The sequence below is a fragment of the Perca flavescens genome, chromosome 18 (assembly GCF_004354835.1).
Source record: "Perca flavescens isolate YP-PL-M2 chromosome 18, PFLA_1.0, whole genome shotgun sequence".
In the NCBI taxonomy this organism is placed as follows: Eukaryota; Metazoa; Chordata; class Actinopteri; order Perciformes; family Percidae; genus Perca; species Perca flavescens.
The window spans coordinates 23,764,330-23,790,212 of NC_041348.1; the positions used below are offsets into that span (position 1 = coordinate 23,764,330).

Here is a 25,883-nt window from a genome sequence, read left to right on the forward strand (position 1 = left end):
GTAGACAATGTTTGAACTACTCCACATGAAATATTAGGTGAAAGGTCCTCAGGATCATATAATGTGTACTATGAACTGCTCCCATTGATCACTGATGAAAAGCACTGCTTATCAACACAATAGTGACCTTTCTGCCTGTTCTGAGACATTGAACACTTTAAAAGAAAAACAACATCACATTACAACAAAGCGGTGAGCAGACTTTTTATTAAAACAATCAAGTATCTGACTTCAGGATCTCAATATTTCTTCAGGACTTAGTGTGCACGTTGCTTTGCTTCTTATTTCAATGACCACTTCAGAAAACGGTAGAAGGAATGTCTTTTCACACACAGTATTGTGTTTTATGTTAGTGTGTCCTCCACAGTCACATAACTTATCCCCTGGTGCTGCCTGTGTTAAACTTCTGTCAAGTTTGTCTTCAACATGCTGACTGCAGACCTAAATGACTTTTCTTCCTTTCTGGCTGCTTAACTCGGGTCATGCTCTGATTATTTGATTCATATCACAAAGAGCAGCAAGTGTTATGCATGACTGATGGATGAGGAATGAGAAAACTGTGAAGCTTACAGTGTTGGAAGAAGTACTCGGATCTATTACTTAAGTAAAGTACAATACGACAATGTATAACTACTCCATTACAAATGAAAGTCATTCATTTGACATTTTATTTAAGTTAAAATACAGAAGAAATATAATCAAAATGTACTTCATGTCCTTTTTTGAGAATCGAGGCTATATTATAATTTTATTTTTCATTTATCATAAATCTGATTTGTAGGATGGAAGGAAGAAAAAGTAAGTTCTGATACCCAGATGTCTATTCATGTTTTGGGCATTTTTATAATGATTGACTTTTAGTGAAATATTGGCTAATTTGATCTCTTTGGGATTTGAACAGTTCTTTCAATGAAACCATTGGAATAGTTTCGAGTGTAAAGTCCAATCAACAACTCGTGGACGTCTGAGACATGACAAAGGGGCCAAACTACACCAGACACTGGTTTCATTTTTATCCCTCCTGTTTTGTATAGTTACCAGGACCAGTAAAAACTGTCCTGGGTCAGTGTGACCAAGTGCATGTAATCAATTGTTAAGTTATCAGATACCATAACATCCAGTAACACTTCATTTTACAGTCTGCATATTTCATGGTAAGTATGTGATAATTAGCAAGTAACTTTCACCCCAAGACTCTTTAGTTCCACTATTTTCCAATAAGCAAGTAATATATACCTGGTAATTTATTTAACACATGTATAGGAAATAATAAAAAAGTAGAATTATATTATTATACAAAAATACATAATATAATGTTAATTTAAGGAATGATTACAAAGGTTTTTATTTTCCAGGTCTACCGTTTCCTGTGACATAGGTAATAATTAGCAAGGAACTTCTTTGACATTTCTTGAAAATTACAACCAAATAATTGTATTTTCATTTCCCAATTAGCAGTTGGTAATTTATTTTGTATAGTTAATTGATAGTGCAGGGTGGCATTAAACATCTAAATAAGTTATTTCTTATGATCAGTAGAGGGGGGGCTAATTGTAGCCATCCCACTACCAGATTGCCTATCACAAGCAGGTAAAGACAACTTAGAGCCCCACTCTTGGGGAATATCAAAACTGAATCTTTCTATGCTATGCTATGTAAAAGAATAGGCCTAATTATTAAGGTATATAACTCATCTATATTTTGCATGTGAGTCTAATTATGATAATCAATGAACTTGGTAGAACTATATATATATATATATATATATATATATATATATATATATATATATATATATATATATATATATATATATATATATATATATATATTACCAGCAAAGTTATGCCTTAAACCTGCATAATTTCCAGAAGGGGCAACTCCACTGGTTGCAAAAAGAATTGATGACACACACCCACAGAAACACAAAGTGAAAACAATACCAGTGTCCCTATCGCAGCTGATAATGAGCAAGATATGACCAATATAGTATATTGCATTGGGAATATTCTCACTTTGACAGACCTTCCTCCACATGCTCCCGAGACAGCTGCCTGTCAGCAGCTGACACTAACCGCGTCAGCACAACACAAGACCCCCAATGAACTCTAAAGGGAATTCACTCTTAAGCCTACAGGGACAGAACAGCAGCAGTTTAAAAAGGAACATCCCCAATAACAAATCAGTGACTTGTTAAATGGTACAACTGCAACCACACAGCCTAATTACTACACTCGTCAAATGTCTCCCAAACAAACCAAATACCTGAGCAAATTCAGAGACCAGAGAAGAGCACACGGCCAAAACCAGCATGCACGTGGACCAAATCACCTGATCAGCTTGTGTAATCAACCATGTGCCTGCTGCTACCTAAGGCACAAACAAAACTTACCAACAAAACAACAGAAATGGACGAGCCCCGATTTGTCACAAACAGGCTCATAGGCAGCAACAAAGACGGGAGACTAGACGGAGTATTAGCGTAGAATAGGCATTTATTTACAGAAACCGGAATCAAAACAGAAGAAATGTGGAAGTTGGTAATCAGTCGTGTACGGGTGAGCGGAAATGTCTGTAACAAGCAAAACCAAAAAGACAGCTGGAGTGAGGGAAGAGCAAACACTCTGTGGAAAGGTGATGAGCTTTTATATCCGACACCGGGCCCAGGTGTGGTTCATGAAGTTGACGCAGACCCTTTGCATTGACCCAGATCCTGCAAAACACACCTAGTGGAGCAGAGGGGTCATCACAATCATTTTGTTTAAAATTGTTATTTTTTTATGTAATCTTAATTTGAAAAGTAACTAGTAAATATAGATGTCAAATAAATGTAGTGGAGTAGATGTACATTACTATATTTCGCTTTGAAATGTGGTGTACTAGAAGTATAAAGTAGCACAAAATAGAAATACTTATTAAGTAAAGTACAAGTACCTCAGAATTGTACTTGAGTACTTGAATAAAGGAAGCTCAAAGAAACATTTTATGATGTTAAATCATTGTGGTCACTGGATCTACTTTCTACTATGTTTTTGTGTTTTTCTTAAGATTACGAATCAGTATCCCACGTGCTGCTCCAACATGGCAGACACCAAGGCCTACACATCGGATTTGTTCTCTGAACCAGCTTTGTGGCAAAATCAAAGCTTTGTGTTCAACATGACGGCTGCTAACACCAGCTCTGTTTTCACGGGTCTTGTGTCGCCGGTGATGGAGCAAATCATCAATGTAGTTATGGTATTCCTCCTATTCATCACCATGGTTTCACTAGGATGCACCATGGAGGTGTCCAAGATCAAGGTGACTTAAGCTGTCCATACATATCCGTCTGTTTAAAGTTCATTATCTGTGTGTATAGACCGTGTTTACGATCATGTTAAGATTTACGTACCAAAACATCTTTTTCCTTCTTTCCAGACTCACATTGTGAAACCTAAGGGGGTAGCGATAGCAGCGCTGGCCCAGTTTGGTGTCATGCCCCTTTCAGCCTTTTGCCTAGCTAAGGTTAGTATTCCTGTTTTTAAGATTACTAGCGTAGCGCCCATATCGGGCCGATTGCTTGGCCTCTGGTATTGCTGCTCGAAGCTTTCTCCAGTTATGTTAAACTGCTATTTTGTATATATTTGTTTCTGTTTATTTTATATTAATGTTGTATATTTTTGTTTATGTATGTATGTATGTATGCACCAACCACTAAGGCAAATTCCTTGTAAGTGTTACTTATATCCTTTTGTACCCCAAAATAACCTGGAGTTTCAATACCCCCCATTTGCACATGATGAAATATCAAAACCTGACCATCCACTAAATTAATTTAGAAATAGCCTAGTGTCACTACTGTTAATGATTTTTTTTTTTTTAATTACTACACACATTTGTCAGTTGTCATGGAGCCAAAGGCTCATGGCTTTGTCTAACTGAATTGATAAATTCATGTTTATTTAGCGAGCTAGAGCCTCAAATCACCTTATGTCATCTCAAAGGCTTTACAGGCCCACAGGTTTGCAAAGAAAAGAGGACGGTAATTCTGCTGCAGGAGGAGGGCTGTATTTTCAAATTCTGGTGGGTGTTGGGGTATTCCTCCTTTGTGGACTGCAGATATTTTTGCAGTTCCTAGAACATAAGGTTCCTAGAAGCCTTTTTTCTCCTGTTCCAACTGGACAAATTTGGGGATTATGAAGTTCCTCTGGCCACAGTTCCTGTAACTCTTTCAGCTCATACTTCAGGGCAGGGTCTTTTCCCTTTTCCCTTTTCCGCAAAGTGGTGGTTAGATGGCTGTGTTATAATAACAAAAGGTCAGTTCCTATGGACACTTGGCCAGTGTGAATGCAAATGGCAAAACCAGTTTTGGGTGAGAGTAGTTAGTAGAACTGTTTAGAAGTGAACTGTTCCTATAACTACGTTCCTGTAACTACTTGGTCGGAAAGAGGCTAATGTTTCTGACTCCCAATAAAAGACCTATATATCCCCGCGCATTCGTTAAATTGGAATTACATTGATCTTAAGCAAGAGCCAAATAAGACAATAAGAAAAAGTCAAATACATTTGTTTAATCTGTCAAGCATCGGAGTTTCAATACACAGATCTGTGGGATCACAAAGCACGCTGAGACGCAGTTTCCCTAGCAACAGACAACAAGCCAGAGTCGGTCCACGTATCTCTGGACTGTCAGACCTTGTGACCCCCGATCTATACATCCCCTCATCTCTTATACTTTCTTTCTTGGGCCCCCTATTTTCTTATCTTCACACAACAAACGCCAGGGTCGAGGCCACTGTTCTGTGTCTCGTCGTCATTTGCTCTCGCACAAAGCGATACATTCTGCTCCTGTTTCACTTGTTATTATTACTCAATGTACTTTGCTCGAGGTTACTGTGACCCTAACTATCTTATTATGTTTGTGACAAATGAGCAGTAAAATGGCATAATAATTAACAGGACAAAAAGGGGAAAAGTAACATTAACAGACGAAGAAAGCAAGAAAGCTTTTTACGGGCTGAAATAATTCAATTCAATTTCAATTCAATTTTATTTATAGGATCAAATCAAGTTATGTATTATTCATCTGTTTGATTTATTTGTTCACATGGTTTTCTTACACCCCGCACATACCCCTCTTTTGCATAGCAGTTTTTCATTGTTTCCATTTATTTTATTTCCATAATCAGATCCGCACGGGTATCACTATTAGACATTGTTATAAGTAATAGATAGATATAATAGGTTATTGGCATCATCGCTCTGTATGACTTCATTATCATTTCATGCTGTAGGCGTTCCAGCTGACTGAAATGACGGCTGTGGTGGTTCTGATCTGTGGCTGCTGTCCTGGAGGATCCCTCTCCAACATCCTGGCCCTGGCTCTGCAGGGAGACATGAACCTCAGGTAACACACACAACCTGTTTGCTGTGACATATTTGTTGACCAACAAATATATTCCAAAAATACACACAAGGTGATTAAGGTACAAGTGAACACTGGAGTTACAGAAGCTAGATTAGGGACGGTTAAAATAATCCCATTTAAATCACCTAACAGCACAGAGAATTCAGTAATAAAACTATGCAGTGTCCTTGTGATCCAATATGAGTCAGTCCATTGTCCTCTGAATACAAGTACACAGCAGTGGCAGAAGAAGTATTCAGATCTTTTACATAAGTAAAAGTAGCAATACCACAGTGTAGAAGTAAGTGAAGGTCCTGTATTCAAAATCTTACTCTAGTAAAAGTACAGAAACATCAGCATCAAAATCACTTGTTGCTTAATCAGAGTTTCATAATGTGGTGCGTGTGGAAATGATAAGACTTGTACCGTCTGAAGATCTATGACCAAAACAGGAACAGTGAAAAAACAAAGTGATCGAGCAAACATACAGCATGCAAATTTTGGGTCATTTTTGCCTCAATATTTCCCGTTTGGTCCAATTTATCTTCTCCAATTACCAAAGAAATAGTCCCAATAAGAAATATGAAAATTAAACTATCTGTATGGCTTCAAAATATGTTTTGATTTTGGTGAAGTGCTGTGCCAATCAGAGTACATCCTGTCATTATTAGAGTTGAATGACCTGCAGGACATTACCAGTCTGATCATAAAACTGTGATCTTATCATAAATAAGATAATGGCCAACACTTTTACTCAACCACTAGGCCATTCACCCCATTAGGTATCTTATTAATGTAGGACCAGGTGTGGCGGCATGCTGTTTAGGACATTCCTGCTCTATCTGTCGGAGGAGGAGCTTATCTGGCTGCGCACACAGGATGGCTTGAGACATTGATGAAGGCCCTTATGACTAAAACAACACTGATCAAACAGATTCCTTTCACACAATGAGAAATTATTTGTAATTTGACAAACATTTGGATGCGCTACATCATCAGATATAAGCCAATAGTTGAGTCTGTGTTAATGAGGATGGTAAATGGACAGCATTGATTTAGGACAGGAGTGTCAAACTCAATTCCACGAAGGGCCACGCTGGAAAATAAGGATCACATCCAGGGCCAGACATGTTTAGGTTATTCACATGCTTTTATTTCATCGTTAAAGTCAAGCATCTTTTATTGTATTATTGCATGTCTCATATAATCTCCTCACTTACAGCTTGGTTGACATAAAGACCCCAAAAAGTCAGCAAAAAAGTAACTTAGCCATCAAAGAAAAAAACGACAAAAAAAGTTGAAAAAAGCAACAAAAACATTGGGGGAAAAAACGTCGTAAAACGGGCCAAAAAACATTGGAAAAAGCGGGGAAAAAAAGGTCTGGAAAAAAACATTGAAAAAAGCTACAAAAACTATGTGGGCCAAAGTCTAGTGTGAACCTAAATTGATTTGCGGGCCGGATCAAAATCTGCGAGGGGCCGGATTTGGCCCGCGGGCCTTGAATTTGACACGTGTGATTTAGGGTTAAAGACCACTCAAAGCGCTTTACACACTACAGCTCATCAGGTAAACATTCCCGCGCGTTCACACAAACTATCGGGGGCAATTTGGGGTACAGCGTCTTGCTTGACACTTGGACATGTAGACCAGGGGAGGCCAGGGAAAATATAAAGGTATTGAGTATAAAGGTGACTGGCAGGTTGTTGAACAGCTACTGTTATATAAAAGGGCAGTATAACAATAAACCTTGTAACAATTCATGTAACTCAGATAATGCTTCACCTGCAATTACCAAACTTGAAGCCCCGTCATGCATCCCCTGGAGGCTACAATGTGCATTCCACCTCATGCGTTTAACAGGCTGTCAAGTTTGCTGCAAAACGATGGAAAAAAAATGTAAAAGTGTGACATCTAAATGCTTGAAGCTTTTACAATGAAATGTTCACGATACTCTTAGCGGCTTCATTGTGCTTAATAAATGTCTGCCTGAAAAAACACTCTCACTACAAGCTCTATAGAGCGATTGTATGGACTTACAGATGTTTACATCTCCATTTTTCCGAGCACTTTTAAAGGACTTTCTTCCCTGTTGGATTAAAATCGGAGGTTCAAAGTTCATGCTTGACCCTGGGTATTCGCCACTGAGTAGCTTCTCAAAAGCTCCAGATCAGCTATTAAGTGGACCAGAGCTGTTTGTACTGTTCATATTGTAATATAATACTTATATAATAACATAATACTTATTTATTCCAGCACCCTTTGCACTATGCTCCATAATTAAAATAATAATAATATATCATAAAAATGATTTACTCCTGCACACTTTGCACTCTTCATTGCACTACTGCCTCAGCCTGTCTATATTGTTTCTGTTTATAGTGTGTATATATTGGTTGTTTTTGTTGTTAGGTTTGTATGAGTAAGCACATTGTGAGCATTGTATAATCCAAAGCAAAATTCCTCGTATGTGTCCTCATGCCTGGCAAATAAAGCTGATTCTGATTCTGATACTGACCTTGTGGTGAGATTGTTTTCTAGCCTATACAACAGTTTTCTAGATTCCTCACTACGAACCAAAGTGTTGGTCAAGGGGACGTTTTGACCAACTTGGTGGGCATAAACAAATATAGAAAGGTAGTCCGGCCGGTAGTTGGCACAATATCTAGCGTTGGACCGGCCTTTTCATTGCATCCATGTGGGATTAAAATGGCCATCGCCAGCCAGAAAGCTGTCTGGGGCCAAGAAGTTATCAGCCCTGTGTTTCTCCGCTCAGCATGGTGATGACGTCCTGCTCCACGCTACTGGCTCTGGGCATGATGCCTCTGCTGTTTTACCTCTACTGTCAGGGCTTCGACCTGCAGAACTCCGTGCCCTACGTGGAAATCCTCGTATCGCTGGTCATGATCCTCATACCCTGCAGTGTGGGAATCCTCATCAACTACTACAGGCCGCGGTACGCCAAGATCATCACAAAGGTTAGAGCATACACAGGAGGGTCAGAAGGTTGGATTAATAGTTGATTCATAATAGTTGGTTTGTAAAATGAAATCAAATAATCAGGCAACAGTTTTCATTCATTGAGCAAACACTCGTACGCGGCAGCTTCTAAATGTGAGGATTCGCTGATTTTATTTTAGACTTATATATAATTGAATATCTTTAGGTTTTGGAGTGTTGGTCAAATAAAACAAGCAATCGAGAAATCAACGTGGACTTTGTGTGATTTTAATGGGCATATTTAACTTTCAGTCATTTTTTGACATGTTATAGCACTAACTAGAAATCAAATAATTGAAAGGGTTAGGGTTAAAGATTTTAAAAAAAGTTTACGGAAATAATCAACCAAAACCAACTTCTGTACACTGTCTGTGTCAGCCCATTGGCTCACACTAAAGACATTAAAAAAACACAAATCATTTAATTTCAAAAAGAACGGCTCAGAAATGTCCATAATAAAATGCCTATGGAGCTCTGTTTCACACAGGAATAAGATCAGGCTTTAGCTACACAGACAATATGTGAGAATAAATCAAATATAGAATATCACCAGACATATTCTTAAATGATAATATAGAAACCAAATAAAAAGCAAATTAATCTAACTTGTCTCCTGTCATGGCGTTCTCAGGTAGGCATCACTTTTATGACAATTTGCTTCGTGGGAATCGGCATCGCTGTCAGCCTCCATATGGAAGACTCCATCCTCATGGTGGTGTCTCCTCCGCTCATGGCCATCGGTGCTCTCATGCCCTTCATAGGCTACTCCTTTGGCTACATCATCTCCTGGCTCTTCAGACTCAACCAATCGTGAGTTATGTGGTACAAGAATTTGAGCTCTGGTGGATATTGTGACGGGTAGTATTAGTCAAGTCAGTGGAATAAACTGCCTTCCTTGATGTATCCATGGCTTATGAATAAGGGAGCGGAGGACCGTTGCTATGGAAACAGGCTGTCAGAACATCCAGCTGTGCTCCACCCTTCTGAAAGTGGCCTTTCCCCCGGCGCTGATTGGCCCTCTGTTCCTGTTCCCCGCGGTCTACGGGCTGTTCCAGCTGGCGGAGGCGGGGCTGCTCATCGTGCTGTTCAGGTGTCACCAAAGGTTCACACTCAGAAAGAAAGGTGAGTTAAACAGGCTTTTTAAAGCCACATAACACTAACATTTGTCATTTTGGACTGGGAAAAGAATTGCATACAATTAATTGATTAATCATTTAAGATATTCAATTCAATTCAATTCCATTCAATTTTATTTATAGTATCAAATCATAACAAAAGTTATCTCGAGACACTTTACAGATAGAGTAGGTCTAGACCACACTCTATAAATTCCAAAACCCCAACAATTACAGTAATTCCCTCAAGAGCAAGCATTAGCAGTGGCTATTGCGACAGTGGCAAGAAAAAACTCCCTTTTAGGAAGAAACCTCGGCAGACCCAGACTCTTGGTAGGCGGTGTCTGACGGGCCGGTTGGGGGCGTGATGAACAGTGGTGATAACAGTCACATTAGAAGTCACATTGACTTCGAAGGTTATCGTGGAAGTTCATGTCATAGCAGGGCACATCGTGTCATACTGAGTAGTGCAGTCTCCTATACCGGATCCTGACTACTCTGTGCGTATGAACATCACAGCAGGGCGTTGCGGGATGTAACGTGGCGCTGCAGAGCACGGGTGGAGGCTGCGGATGCAGCAGGACGCAGCAGGATGCAGCCGGGAAATGCAGAGAATCGCAGAGCATAGCTCTGCGAAGAAGAAACATAAGGACTCCGGGGAGTAAACTCCCCAGAGCTAGATTAATATATAAATTGATATACAGTATCCCACAAAAGTGAGTACACCCCTCACATTTTAGTACATATTTCATTATATCTTTTAATGGGACAACACTGAAGAAATTACACTTTGCTACAATGTAAAGTATTAAGTGTACAGCTTGTATAACAGTGTAAATGTGCTGTCCCCTCAAAATAACTCAACACAGCCATTAATGTCTAAACCGCTGGCAACAAAAGTGAGAACACCCCTATGTTAAATTCCCATAGAGGCAGGCAGATTTTTATTTTTAAAGGCCAGTTATTTCATGGATCCAGGATACTATGCATCCTGTTAAAGTTCCCTTGGCCTTTGGAATTAAAATAGCACCACATCATCACATGCCCTTCACCATACCTAGAGATTGGCATGGGGTACTTTCCATAAAATCATCTCTCAGTGCAAATCAAACCAGCTATTAGGCTAACTGAAATAAAACCATGCCAATCTCTAGAATTTAACATAGGGGTGTACTGACTTTTGTTGCCAGCGGTTTAGACATTAATGGCTGTGTTGAGTTATTTTGAGTTATACAAGCTGCATACTTAATACTTTACATTGTAGCAAAGTGTCATTTCTTCAGTGTTGTCCCATTAAAAGATATAATGAAATATTTACTAAAATGTGAGGGGTGTACTCACTTTTGTGAGATACTGTATACACACACACACACACAAAATATATATATATATATATATATATATATGTGTGTATATATATATATATATATGTATATATATATATATATATATATATATATATATATATATATATATGTATAAGAAAAGGAAAAAAATGCCAACTATATCCTGGTTTCACTATCTCAAAAAGATGTAAATTGAATATATTTGGGTTTTCAACAGTTGGTCAGACACAAAACAAGCTATTGCCACCTTGAGTTCTGAGAATTTGTGATAGGCATCTTCCATTTCAGACACCTTGACTCAATGATTAATTGGTTGATAAAAAAAAACAGCCTATGAACAAAGGTCATTCACCTGAGTGAGTAGCCTAATACAGAGTGATGTTTTCATACCACTGTATTAATAGAGGTAGACAAAATACCAGCCACACCATATGATGTAGGACAAAAAATAGGAATAGAGGAATATATAGAATAAATGAACAGTTATGAGTTTATTCTCAAACCAGAGGATTAAAGCTAAAAAGAAATGATAAAGTGATGTACTGTACTTAAACCCCTGCTTTGCACTGTATGGAATATTAACCCGAAATCACATACACAATGTGGTATAAAGTATTAGCACTAACTAGAAAGTGCAGTTGAGGCAGATGGGAGTGTCATTAGCTTTGCAAGTATTTGGTCAAAAAAACAAACCAATAGAGATATTGTAATTTAAAAAACAAAACTCACTTGGTGCTAGAGCACGTGTCAAACTCAAGGCCCGCGTGCCGAATCCGGCCCCTCGCAGATTTTGATCCGGCCCGCAAATCAATTTAGGTTCACACTAGACTTTGGCCCGCATAGTTTTTGTAGCTTTTTTCAATGTTTTTTTTCTGACCTTTTTGCTGCTTCCAATGTTTTTTGGCTTGTTTTACGACGTTTTTTTCCCCCAATGTTTTTGTTGCTTTTTTCAACTTTTTTTGTCGTTTTTTCTTTGATGGCTACGTTACTTTTTGGGGTCTTTATGTCGACCAAGATGTAAGTGATAGATTATATGAGACATGCAATAATACAATAAAAGATGCTTGACTTTAACGATGAAATAATAGCATGTGAATAACCTAAACGTGTCTGGCCCTGGATGTGATCCTTGTTTTCCAGCGTGGCCCTTCGTGGAATTGAGTTTGACACTCCTGTGATAGAGGAACACTCAAGTGATCACCAGTTATTAGAATAATGTACAATGTCTTAAACCCTGAATGTCTGTACAACATTGGTACCAATCTTGCAAGTAGATAGAGATATTTGGGGTACCCTGCTAGCCTTGTGAAGACTGTGTGCTGCCAAATCCTGTTTGATTCTGACTGGTGACCTGTTACAACATGCCAAACCTCCTGGTGCCAAAAATAAACTTTAAATAGACTAAATCTAAGATTATGTAGTGCAGTAAGAGAAAAAAAACAAAAACAAAAAAACTCAGAATCTTGACATCGACGATTTAGTTCAGAGTCCAGGATCTTACCAGTTAGATGCTTGCTAAATTTTGCATTTTTATTTTAGAATGTGGAATTATACGGATTTTCTTGCATTAATGGTTTGCATTTGTAATGTGCTTGTCTGTCTGACCTACAGATACATACCAGCCAGCAATCACTGAAGACAAGTTGAAAGAGGCCTGTGAGGGGACTGTATGATTTTATTTCTACTGACAGGAGGACAGCCATATTGGCCTTATTTTGAAGATTGAGAGTATTGTATAGTCTGAATTGATACCTTTGTAGAAGTTTCCTAATATTGCACCATATAAACACAAGATGAATGATTTAGTTAAAATTGTTTTTATTGTTTAAGTCGTCTTCCTAAACCATACAAACGTACATATTTTTCACTGAAAATAAAATCCATACGTACAAAAATGTTGCATTTTTTTTTTCTTCTTCAAACTCATCCCTACATGTTCATTTAAACCACAGTAACATCAGTCACAGTACCAACAAGCATTCTTGGAATTACATTATACACTGTAAAACAAAAGTCTGCAATGCTGTACACAAAACCCTAAACCAAAAAAATAAAAATAACTTTAATTACAATACTAGAACAATCTTCATTCTTTAAGCAACGCCATTTTTAAAGTGTGGACCTTACCCTCAAAAAGGAAAATCACATCTCCCAACAAAATCTGTTTGACAGTCAACTACAAGAAAATGTAAGATCCGTGACAGTTTATTTACTGTACAGCTGTTTAACTGGGGAAACAATGGGTTCAATTGCAGTGTTCTTGATACTGCCAATGCCGGTTATGGTGGTGGATTGTATTTGAGTTTTAAAGCACAAAAAATATTTAACAATGAGAAGATTCTAAATTTTGATTAAAAAAAAAAACGCACGTGCAGGAATCCTCAGGTAGATAGATATTACACACACCAGCTGTGGTAGGTACAGTAGGTCAGAAAATACAGGGGGAGGCAAAAGGACTTGGATCACATGATACAGACAAAAATGTGGAAAGTGATTAAAAACTCTCCCATGGACAAGCAAAAAACAAGCAAAAGTATTGCAAGAAAGTAGTCACACAAAAAGCCTCCAAGTCCTGCCAAAAAAACAAAACAAAAAAAAAACAGATTCCATCAAAGACTCCGTAACAGTGAGACCTGACGCTGGTTCACTTGGGCATTTCGTGAGAGAAACTGTGCGTCAGTACGGAAAAATGGTGCAGCAGTGGAGGACCTGCAGCCGAGCTGGACGAATACATTTGGAGGGTGCAACATACATATAGGTTTAATCTTGATGGGCAATGAGGGGGACACAAACAGCATCACTGTTTAACAAGCGTCCTCTGTTTAAGTTATTTAATTCAAACGCCCCATAATGAGAATAAAATGATTGACTGAACATCATTGTTCCTGCCTGACAATGTAGCGGTGTTTAAATGTGAAAAGCTTGATGATAGTTATGACAATCCAGAGGGAAAAAAAATAAAAATAAAAAAAAAAACTACTCGAGGAAAGCTGTGGTCTCGGCTTTCAGAAGTGGTCACGGGAGCTCCAGTGGGTCAACTCCTCCAACTGTTAAATCGAGTCGTTTCTACTGTTGATTTCCCATTAAGCTTAAACGAAGCGTTTAGCGCTGGCTGTCAGTAGAAAGAGAGCGGGAACGGGAACGGGAGCGGGAACGAGAGCGGGAACGGGAGCGAGAACGGGAGACGGAGGCTCTCTGAGCAGGAGGAGGGGAGGGCGGGGTGGCAGATTTGCTCGTCTTGGAGGACCGTTTAGGGGGGTCCTTTGATTTGGAGGTTGGGGAGGAAGCGCCGCCGACGGGGGACACGCTGGGGGAGCGGGAACGGTTGTGGGCCTTGTGGGCGGGGCTGCGGGAGCGTCTGGGGGAGCGGGATGGAGAGCGGCCACGAGAACGGGAGCGGGAGCGAGAGGAGCTCTCAGACCGGGAACGACTTCTCGACCTGGGGAAGGGAAAAGAGGAAGAACAACATTAGGATACCTATAGGTTTATATCAGTTATAGTACACACATTTCTCTTCTCTGGCACAGGTATTTACAATTAATTTCATTGTCTAAATTAATAGCAAGGTCAAAGTGCTTTAGTGGCTCTTTATACATCTTATCCAAACCAACACGGTCATTGTAATCAAGCATCTAAAAATGAGCCTCTCATCCCATCCAGCTGATGAAGTTATCTTGGGATGCTAGTATGAAAAGTGAGCGGAAAGTGGAGGCCAATCATAGGTGAGAGGGAAAGCAGCTCACCTCTTTCTGGCTGCCTCAATGAGCTTGATTTTCCTGCCATTGATTTCCTTCCCAGACAGTTTGTCCATGGCATTTTTCAGATCGCTGCAAGAGGCAAACTCAACAACCCTGTAAAAAAAAATAATAAAATAATTAATAGTTATGCTTTTTGTAGTAAATTTAACTCCAATTGCAAATGTGAGCATGTTATGACTCCAAAGTGATATTCATTAGCCAGTTAATGCCAACAGACAAAGATAATGGTCTTACCCTTCGTTGAGCTTGGGGCGATGTGCGTCGGCAAATGTCACCTCTCCAGCTTGTCTCATGAAATCTTTCAGGTCCTACACACGTAAACATCAGTCAACTTTACGGAGAGGCTCAGGACACAAGCACAGCCTGAGACATAAAACAGGACTGATTTACCCAAAAAGAGAGATAGTTAGATTGTCTGAGAGGACTACACAGGCTACTGCAGATAAGAAGGATGAGTCCAAGAACCTTAGATGCCGTTTAATCAGCCAGTTCTTCAACAGTTCATTATAAACAATTACAAAACCTTAGAAAATGATATGTTTGCCAATTTAGATATCAACCAATTTTGAAAAGTGCCATCAGTGGACAGGCAAAAGTATTTGCAAATGCTTTGAGATTCTTGGACTCATTACAACTACAGAGACATGAACACCATCTGCATGAACTGAACTGCAGTGGCGCCACTTGGGCAGCCTTTGGCACCGAGAGCCCCATTTTCCCTGGCAAGGAGGGCACAGGGCTCCATGCCGGGACCGCCCCTGTCTCAGCACCCTGCCTCAGTAAAGAGAGTGAACAGGGTGGAAGAGAGGAAACTACTACCTGAGAGTGAAACCCTTTGGGGTGGACCGCAGGCTCTTCGAGCCCACCATAACCTCGGGATAACTGCAGATTATATCCATGGGCACCCAGGGAGGAATTCACACTCTCTCGCTCGCGATGTGCGGGAACACCAGAGGGGGGAAGGGAGGGGGGATATCGATCGACCGAAGCCCCTCAAATTAACGAACCATCGGTCAATACGCCACCACCGTCACCATCGACTCTCGCTCTTTCCTCTCCTTTCTCTCTGCCAACTCTCTGTTTCCTCTCTCTCGCTCTCAGCCACACACCAGCCGCCCCCCTGCCTTCGACAGGGGGCGTTGCGAGCGAAGGGGCCGCCAGCACCTCTAGTGTGGAGCGAGCGCTCACATGACCAGCAGGCATCAACTAGGAGTAGGATAGACTGGCTGACACCACAGGCTCAACCCAGACAGAAGGACCCAGAAGGGGTTAACTCCACCATAAGCGAGCTCTTCCATATGACACAACAGTCAGGCTGGCAAATAAAGGGGTGAAGAATTGGTTAAAATTTGGGAAAAAATAAAAATAAAAAAGGAAACAAATAAAGTGTTTTCTTGTTGTTACTTCTTTAACTCATTACTTAACTGCATAAGATGCAGTTTTAATAAAGCGGCTATTTTTAAAAGAACAATTTGGGCCCTATCACAATAAAATAGTTTGACTGTTTAAACATATTAGCAAGCTAAGCAAATGATTGGTTAGATTCCAGAGATTCTATGATTTTTTTTAGCAGCATGAAAACATGTGTGTATTGTTGGAGGCAGACTGGTGGAGGTGATAACATTTCTGGTGTTGCAGCTTGTAGAGACTTGCGGTGCATAAAACACATGTGCCATTACTAACCTGCCAGCTAACACGAGAGGAAAGGTTCTCCACAATCAGGCGGTTCTCAGTGCGCATCGGAGGAGGGTTTCGGCTGAAACAAAGGAAAATGTAAAGACTCAATTAATTTTAACAATAGCACTGTGGGGTTGAGATGCACATTTAGACCGGTAATAGGTAAGGCTTTCATTACATCCTAATTTAACTGGTTGACCTCAATTAAAAAGAAACTTGGACAGTGGCTATTATAAACTAAGCTGCAATAATTAAATAATCAACCTTTCACCAAATGCGAGACGTTAACACAACAGTGTTGTGTATTCATTTACATGTGTTCCTTCCTCATTTGAATTAAGGCTGCACGATTTGGAGAGTTTTGCAAGTCATATTGCGATGTACAATACTGCAATTACAATATAATGGTATCATGAGTTTATTGATTATCAAGGAACATGCAGAAAATTAGCTACTAATATTCTGAAATGTGATTTTTTTTAACTTGAACATTCAAAATTAAATGAGTATAAGATTTTTTTTACTAGCTTAATATTTTAGAAAATTAATGACAAATTCTTATTAAATTACTACATTTTGTATGCACTTATAAACAATGACATTCAAGATGGGTGTAATATAAAGTGAAGGTAGTTACAACATGAGTGCACAAAGCACTTTTTTCAATCTCTGTGGTTATGTAATAGCACAGAGTGACATTGTGACTGCAATTAGATTAATCGTGCAGCCCTAATTTGAATTTCATCAAATAAAAACCTGTGAGTCACCATAAAGCAGGTGACCTGTTCAAAACTGCAGGTGGTGTGAAAACTTTACCTCCGACTGTTCTGGGAACCTCTGCCATAGCGATCAGAGAAACGTCCTCCTGCACTACCACCGCCACCGCCACCGCCGCTTCCTCTGCCACGGCCGCCACGCAGACGTACACGGGCGTGTTCAATGGTCACCCTGAAATTACAGTAAAAAGGTTCCTTTTTTTTAAAGAATAAAAAGAATTTCCATGGAAACAGACAGCGCAAGAGAAGAAAAATTAGTAGTTCATCCAAATGTTGCACATCACGTACTACAGATTCCTACCTTTCATTGCACAACTCTTTGCCATCAAGCTCATAAACTGCATCTTCGGCATCTCTGGGGTCATCAAACTCCTAGAACAGAACACAACATTTACAACAGAACTTCTCAACTAATGGGCCATTTTTAGCTAAGCCCTGTTATGCATCATTTTAAAATGTGTGACAAGCGCACCAAATCATTTTAAATATGGCAGTACAGCCATTCTTCCCTTAGCTTTAAAAGGTCCAATATGTAATACTGACAGCTAGCGTTTGAAATGGTTACTACAGCCCAAATTAAAAATTACAGAGAGTTGTCTACCCACGGCCCCTCCTTCCCAGCATTGACATTCACAGGAGCTGCCAGGTTGAGAACACTAAACCCAACGGCACACAATGTCAGTGTTAGCTTGAGGCTAGTCTCGCATTGCCAGACATTACTCCACAGCGGAGTTGCTAGATGCTGCCATGTTGGCCGCTAAAAAAGGCAGCTACCTTGCAGAGTTTTGTGCCTGACTGACAGCCACCTTTTCTCGGCTTAACGTCACTGCAACAGCTGCTTAAAAGACTGACCTCACGGTCGCCTGTACCCAGGGCACAGTCAATGTCTGTCGGCTACGCCCGCTCAACAGAAGCGGGGGAACAATTTTGCAGTTGTACAGCTTGTCTATACACTATACAGTCTGTACATTACACATTATGGATTGCATGTCCGTTTGTAAAAAAAAGAAAAAAAGAAAAAGAAATTAGGAATCATCTTACTTTCCAACATATAACCTTGCTGGCGATGCTAGCGTTAGCCACAATAACATAACGTTACTTAACTGTGTCCCAATCCAACAATTCAGGCTACGGGTGTTTTGCCAAAGTTAAAGTGCATGTTTCCATTATGAGGAAGTCAATCTTACAGTTTCTGGCATATGTCATGAATCCTCTGTTAGCAGTTAGCGTGTATTAGCATGGCAGTGTTAGCACCAGTCAGGATCACTTTGAGAGTAACTCACTCAAGTACTTTATATAATTTAATGCGAGCACACGAATGTTGAAATGAATGAGAATGACTATCCCTACGTTAGCCGTAATACAAATGAATGAAGCTCAACGCTTACCTGTGTAGGAGGAAATAGTAAACTCTGTGTCCATCTTTTAAAACGCATCTCCAACATTTACCCGCGTTTTACCTCGTCTCTGGTTATGCAACCACTTAGAAAGAGAGCGAGTTTTTATTTTTAGGGCGGGTAGAATTAATCTATCTACGTTGATCCTGTTTGTTATTTCCATGGTTATATTGCAGCTGTAGCACGTAGGGTTAATGTTTTTACAGGTATATGTGGCAACCAGGGCGGCTTTCAAAATTAGCAGTTGATACCAACATGCAGGCCAAAACACAAAGACATTCTGTCACAGAACAGAAATTTCAAAAAAATGGAGAAAATACTGGCTTTAGCAAAACATAGTATTTAATAATAAAAAAATACATAGGATTTCAACTTAATTAGTTTCCTTAATAGCTGGTGACACATTGTGGTCATTTTGATTAAATACAGTAAATATATTACATTGCACCTTTATAATGCACATAACCATGCATAAAATGTCTGTGCTGACCTTTAAGGTGGACTAGCTATTCTCATTTTAGTGAAAAGCCCCTCCAAGTTTTGCTTTAGTGATCGCTCCCTTGCTATAACTTTAGATAGCCATCAATGTTTATGGAAATAGATTCGCGATGGCGTCATGAATATATGCAAAACAGCGTAAGACGTCGACTGCAAGAGTTCCAAAACCTCAGAAAACCCTGAAATATTCTGTTGCTGTTGAGCGAAGTATAACTCACCGCCATATAACGTTATTTGAATGTAGAGTTGGGAAACGTTCTCGGCATATTAAAGCCATCCTAACCCATTTCCATGTAGCTACCGACTCACCACAAATCCAAAGCCTCTCTTGAGGTCGATATCTCGAATGCGGCCGTATCCTTTGAAGAACCTCTCCACATCCTTCTCTCTGGCTGATGGGCTCAAACGGCCGATGAAAATACGACAACCACTCATTGTTGGTGTCGTTGGTAACGGTTATCTGCAAAAAGACGTAAACGTTACATATATTATTTTCCCCAATTAGCTAGCTAACACAGAGGATGATAAATAACGACGACATAACGGTACAAATGCAGCCATTTACGTTACTTGACATGGTGTCGTTTTTGTAGCAAGCTAACGTTAATAGCCAGACAACTGTGGGGCCTAGCGACCAAATTTAACTACGCCATGTTTCGCGCTGATTTGCGCTAACGTTAACAATACTTATACACAACAGATAACGTTTATTATTTATTTTTTTAAACGCTAATTGCTGCGTGGGGATATAATGCATTTTAATCGGCGTACACATACCTTTTAAGCGGCTTTGGCGTTGTTTCCTTGCAGGCTGTGTCGACTGTGTGACCGCAAAAACCAAACAAAATGGAGCCTCTGCTGTTCATGTAGGAGGCGGGGGGAGGGAGGGCACGGAAGAAAACTGCCTGCTTCTTCTTTGATGACTAACCGTAGACTGTAGCTGCATTACCGCCACCTTCTGGAGTGGAAATAGATACAAAAAAATAAAGGTTTGTCATGTGCTGTGGTGGACTATAACTACATTTATTCAAGTACTGTAGGCCTACTTAAATACAATTTTGACATACTGAGTTACATACATTACCTGAGTATTTCCCTTACTTCTAGGGTTACTTTACATTTCAGAGCGCAGTGCTGGAAGAAGTAGCTAGCTAGGCCTACTCAGAATCTTTACTAAAGTAAAAGTGAAAATACCATAGTCTAAAAAATAGTCCATTACACGTAAGGTCCTGAATTTAAAATGTTACTTAAGTAGTAAGTTCACAGTATATACAAATTATATCTAAGCATGTAAGCAAGTACAAGTATGTTGAAATTGTGCTGGAGTACAGTAGGCTACTGAGTAAATGTACTTAGTTACATTCCACCACTTTTAGAGGAAAGTATTTTACTTTTTACTTCACTACATTTATTTGACACTAATAGTTACTACTTTTTACTTTAAAAAAAATATGCTACGTGTGTATGAAACAGTAGGCTACTACTACATTAAATTAAATGCTGTATTTCAATAAGTTTGCCTTATTGTTTGTAAACACAAATATGACATATTTCCTGCAACTAACAAGCACAGTTTTCTGGTCTCTGACGGAGGGTGACACTGCAGAACACGAAAAAATGTATTTATATTCTGAAAATTCATTTCTAATTCTGACCACCAGGTGTCAGACAGACACCATATTACTGCACAGAGCCTAGGTACAGAGAAGAAGAAAAGATCACATACTGTACAGTAGTTATCGCGTAATAGGACTCAGCAGCAAAAACAGTATAACAGCAGGACAAAAGACAATAAACCACAAGTTCAGCTAGAAATAACTTTTTTTTCCATAATTGGAAGCATACAAAATTGGCTTTAAGAAGTCATTTACTATGGCTTTAGAGCTCCTCAGGCAGGTCGTTCTGCAGTCTAATCAAACACTCAGCATAATTCAGGAAGCAGTTATGAATTAGTATTCAAAATTAATAAACCAAAACGACCTTTGACCAGGAATACATGTACTTTCCCTTTAGACTGGTAAATGATTGCTTAAGAATTGAGCAGATGGAGTACCACACTAAAGTACAGAGTTTTTATAGTGATCTCATAGCTGGTAGTATCATGAGGTAGTACAATGTGACTGATGTGCTATACCATAAAGCTAAGGCACACTATAAATAGCTTTAGAGTTTTTACAATGATTACTGGTTACACAGTGCCAGGAAGTAGGCTAGTGCATTCATTCGAGCTGATATAAAACAGAAGCAGGATTTTCATTGAAGGTTCAGATCTTCCGGGATCTAATCCAAAGGAAAACGTAATCATATTCTTTTGATTACTACAAGCAGATACACGTAACCGAGGCTGATAGAGCCGTGAAGCGTCTTGACGTTTGCCCTAACTTTCAGTCTGAAAATGTGTACTTTATGTCAATTAGATCAATCATCATCAGTTTACACAGTAACGCAGAGGACAACAGTTAAATAATGACACATCACCTTCCACATTCAAAAGAAAGCTTTAATTAGAAAGTTATATACACACTGTAAAATTAAATTAAACTTTATACAAATATTAAATTACTATCTTCACACCCACTGCCATGTACAGAGAAAAACCAAAGCTGAAAGCATTTGAAACTAAAAATCAAGATGTGTATTTATTTTACCTGTTCTTTTCAGGGACGCAACACCGTACAACAGTGCTTCTGAACGTGAAGTTAATTTCAGTTTTTTTTTTTTTTTTTACCCCATTATCCCATTATATTTTAATGCTTTGTATCAAAGGAGAAGCAATGGAATAGTGAAATATAGGTACTTATAGGTTCATCATCATCATCATCATCATCATCATAGTAGCTGTAAAGCTAGGGGAGGACAGAGAGGAATGGACATTCGTTTAGTCGTGTCCACAACAAAAGTAAACTCGTTGGTAAATACACAAAGACAGTTTTATGCATAGAATAGAAAAGAACAGAGTAAGGCCATTGGGGAAACAGAATACGTTGCAAAATTGTAAAGCAACCAACGCAGAGGCTTAAGATTATACAAAAAAAGAAAAGAAAATGTACAAGTCTAAGGCAACATTCTGTTTGCATTAATAATGTAGCCACTGACAATGACAGACAGCTACAAATGCCAAATAAAATGGAGATGGGTTGTTTTGGTTTTTTTTTCTGAGCAGTTAAGCTTGGAGAGTAATTCTCAGGATCCCTCGGAGTCATGCTGTTTCCAAGGTGACCAGCTCAACCATCAAAGCTTTTCAACTAGCAATGAAAACAGAGGAAGATTTCTAACAAAATGACATGATTCTCTCTTAAATTTGCACTTGACGTTAGGAGGGTGAGAGAGTGTATGTGGCGGTTGGAGGGGGGGGCGCATTTCACTGCAACCAGTTGCAGTTGTGGCAATAATGCACACAAGTCTTCGGTTCACTGTGAAGGTGGGCGAGTGCCAGTCCCACCAAGGGGACTTGTGTTTTCCAGCCATTCAGCAGAAAATGATAAATATTCTAGCTTGAGAGTAGATAAATAATACACACATTGTGTAGTGGATTCGTTGCCTGAAGTGACGCTGGTTTGTTCAAGTGACTTATTCAATGCTGGGAGGGGTATTTTCCTATGGTGAAAGACAGGGATATTGTGAAGTCAGTCTCTGATCTAAAAGAGAGGAAAATCAGGAAATGGCTGTATCGAGGGCTACCATATGTCCTCTCCTTCCTAGCTGACACACACGCACGCACGCACTCAGATTCAGCAACTAAAAGTAAACTGGGCCACACACCAATAAATACAGTGGGGAGAAAAATAATCACAAACAATCTTAAAAGTTTAGCCATGTTGAAAGAAAACCCTCTCCTCAGCTTTCAGACAAATTGTGACATTATATGTCTCCCTCTCCTTATACAAGTATGATGCATAGCACAGTCCTGGAACCACATCACCAATCAATCCCACTCATGCGACAGAAGGAGCACCTTCCAGATACTGGGTGCAGCTGGCAACAGAAAAGAAAGGAGTGGGTTTTTTTGTTTTTTAATAGTTGTGATATGGTGCTTCGTAAAACTCTGCGCTCTGCTTTTAGCTCTCGTGAAGTGGTTCTCAATCCCACTAATCCATATACTAGACACCACCCGGATACACAGAAAACTAGATTGAGAGAGAAACAGAGAGACAGAGGAGGCTTCATGCTTCATTCAGAGTGGGCCACCGTGCTGTGACAGCAATAACTCAAAACAACATGCAGCATTCACAAAGCGGGCTGCAAAAAAAAAAAAAAAAAAAAAACAGCCGTCACTCACAAATTTTCAAGTACAGCGGGAAGACGATTCTGTGCGTCACAGCGTCAGGAGCAAACATCACACACAGTTTTTTTTCTTCTTCTTTTTATCCACAGTAATCCCAGACAGTCGACGTGTCTCGACTGCTATAGCCTTCTCTGATGAAGCCTCTGTGAGCAATGTTTATATAGAGAACTACACCTGGTAGGAGGCAAGTGTATGGTAAAACATAGCCTATGGTACACAACCGTGACTCAGTATGTATGTTTTACATATACATAGAATCTACAGAATTTAGGTTGAGCTGGCACCACTTTGTTTTACAGGCTTGTCTTCTGTTTGATCAAGTAGCCGGGTCAAATGGTGCTCTGCGTGGGTAGCAATGGCAGAAGAGGTTGCATGGGGAATGGGGCATAGTTCTAGTCTTTTCTCTGCTGGCCGCTCAGGGGACTTTGGGGAAGTAGGTTGACAGCCACAGTCAGTCCTGGTCAGCAGTGAGAGATAGGGAAGTAAAGGCTCTGCTGCTGAGGCTGATAGTAGGCTGGGAGGCTTCATGCTTCCTTCAGAAGGGGAATATCTGCAGGGGAACAGAACAGGCAAATTAGACCACAGCAGTGGTTCTACACTCTATTTACCCACCACACCGTCATGCAATCCATTACATCACCAAAAACAATTAAGTGTAACTGGATTTCATGTATGTTTACGTCATGAGAAGTCCATTTTGGCCAATTGTCATATTTTGTCCCCGGAGCGGTTGTACACTACTGTTTTATGATGATGATGTTGTTTTCTTTTACTTGGACTGCTGTACCCTGTCTTCACAACAAATGTACCCTTAGGTACTAATAAAGAAACCTAACCTAACACATTCTCTGACTAAGCTCTTAGCCTATATAAGACAATACTGTAGGTTGTACTAAACAGGCTCCTAACTGGCTATTTATAACACTATTCTCCAGAAAAAACACTTGTGTCTAAACATCTTGCACTGTTCATCATTTAAATGGGTTGGGTTATTTTATACAGAAAGTTATTTTATAAACCTACTTTGGGGTAGGCTATTTACTGATTTAGTGTCTCGAGCAGTTCCTGAGTCTATACAATACATAACACTGAAAATGGGCTGACATTTGTATTAAAATGTATTGATTATGCAGGCCAATGAAATTAGTCTTTTAGGTTTCTATACCAGTCCTTGGCAACTGAGTAAAAAGTTGTGTCTTGTTATCCGAACAAGACGGATAAATCCGCAGATATTTGTTCACTGCATACTGTATGTCTGCAAGATATAAATAATATGAAATTGCAGTAGAGAAATGCCAAATTACCATCAGAAAAGTCATCCGTAGAGGTGACAGAAAGCAGACTGTGCTGGTCGCTACTCTCAGAGTCTCTACGGAGAGGGAGGGGCCCTGCGCATGCACCCCCAGGGTGCTCTCTAGCCCATGATGATGAAGAAGAGGAGGAAGAAGGGGCTTGATGAACCAGCACCGTCTCTGCATGACGCCGCGAGGAGAAGGATGACGAGGCGGATGTGGATGGGAGACAGAAGTCTAAGTCTCTGTGGTGGCGGGTTCTGCTGGGGCCTTGGCCTCCCGTGGCCCCCTGAGGAAGACCCTCGGAGAGCACGATCGGGACTCGACACTCCGGAGGAGCCGGAGGAGGTGGTGGGGAAGGAGGAGGGCCCGAAGCACCACAGGGTCCACCGCTTCCATATACAGCCTCTTCGTAGGAGGGCAGTGCCACCTGGACGCCCTCAACCATGATGGAGCTGGACTGGCCTGAGACGCCCTGCTCCCTCCTGATGGACAGAGCGATGAAGAAAAAAGTGAGATGAGAGAAGGACGAGGTAGATCACAACACCAGGCTCAGGTTGATAGGCATGTCATGTGTGTTACGTGCCGCAGCAGAAGCTCTGAGAGGAGGTGATTTGGGTTGCCTGTGCAATCCCTTTATAGCAGGCTGCACTAAGCCCCCAGGCCCACAACACAATCAGCAAGAGTGCCAATGAGCATTAGATCACACCACTGTGGCCTTTTTAATCACAGAGGCGGTTAGTGACTGTGATGGGATTAACTATTTTCTCAAACTTTTACTTTAATTTCTCAAGTATTTAGGAAATGCCAACTTGATAAACTAGTTGGCCAGGTCTTGTGCGTCTTACGAGGACTTGCTTATGTAACTAGTTCCAACCAAAACTGAATAAAAAAGTGTGTCCACGGAAGGCAAAATATGCGGTGTCACTTTATTGGGTGGTGCCTTTACAGCAACAGAAAAAAAAAAAAAAAAAGGGCAGTGTTCTTCTAGAGCAAACAGAACTAAAGCTCTAATGAGTTTCTGGCAACAACAGGTTGGGTAACAAGCAAAAGACTGATTAAAAAAAATCCTTTTCAATAATATGTTCGCAAGAAAGGTCAAGTGGGGCATATGCAATCTCTTGACAAAGGGGAAATGTTGTCTCAAAGAATATGACGATATTTTATTGAGCTATTTTTTTTTCATGTGTTCTGGGGAAGTGTCAACTTCCCTCAAAACAACTTCCCAATGGAGTCCATTACAGTAAGTCAGAAGATCAGACATGTTTAGCAGGCAGGATATCTGTACCATTTTGTTTGGAAAATACTCTCTTCTATATTAAACAATGCAATGGTCTAGCTCAGCCATTTAACAGC

At 40.0% G+C, this 25,883-nt stretch overlaps 3 protein-coding genes across 3 annotated transcripts in view; 1 reads left to right on the forward strand and 2 right to left on the reverse strand.

Annotated features, from left to right (window-relative positions):
* Positions 1-2,327: 2,327 nt before the first annotated feature.
* slc10a1 (solute carrier family 10 member 1) lies at positions 2,328-12,615 on the forward strand. The gene is made up of 8 exons (XM_028605515.1): positions 2,328-2,634; positions 3,049-3,300; positions 3,418-3,504; positions 5,274-5,386; positions 8,160-8,361; positions 9,015-9,193; positions 9,306-9,505; positions 12,456-12,615. Exons 1-8 carry the CDS (start codon positions 2,569-2,571, stop codon positions 12,515-12,517), a joined length of 1,161 nt encoding a protein of 386 aa, XP_028461316.1. The 5' UTR covers positions 2,328-2,568; the 3' UTR covers positions 12,518-12,615.
* Positions 12,616-13,289: 674 nt separating this feature from the next.
* On the reverse strand, positions 13,290-19,861 carry srsf5b (serine and arginine rich splicing factor 5b). Its single transcript, XM_028605516.1, has 8 exons — positions 19,728-19,861; positions 19,260-19,410; positions 17,357-17,427; positions 17,096-17,227; positions 16,286-16,358; positions 14,837-14,910; positions 14,588-14,695; positions 13,290-14,283 (listed from the first exon to the last, which is right to left on the reverse strand). The coding sequence occupies exons 2-8, from the start codon at positions 19,383-19,385 to the stop codon at positions 13,947-13,949; spliced, it is 921 nt and encodes a 306-aa protein (XP_028461317.1). The 5' UTR covers positions 19,386-19,410; positions 19,728-19,861; the 3' UTR covers positions 13,290-13,946.
* Positions 19,862-21,432: 1,571 nt separating this feature from the next.
* susd6 (sushi domain containing 6) overlaps positions 21,433-25,883 on the reverse strand; it is a 35,629-nt gene continuing 31,178 nt past the window's right edge. The window contains exons 6-7 of the mRNA XM_028605820.1: positions 24,540-25,012; positions 21,433-23,785 (exon numbers count right to left, since the gene is read on the reverse strand). Coding sequence (XP_028461621.1) covers positions 23,760-23,785; positions 24,540-25,012 — 499 coding nt within the window. The 3' untranslated portion in view covers positions 21,433-23,759. The remainder of the gene's footprint in view (positions 23,786-24,539; positions 25,013-25,883) is intronic.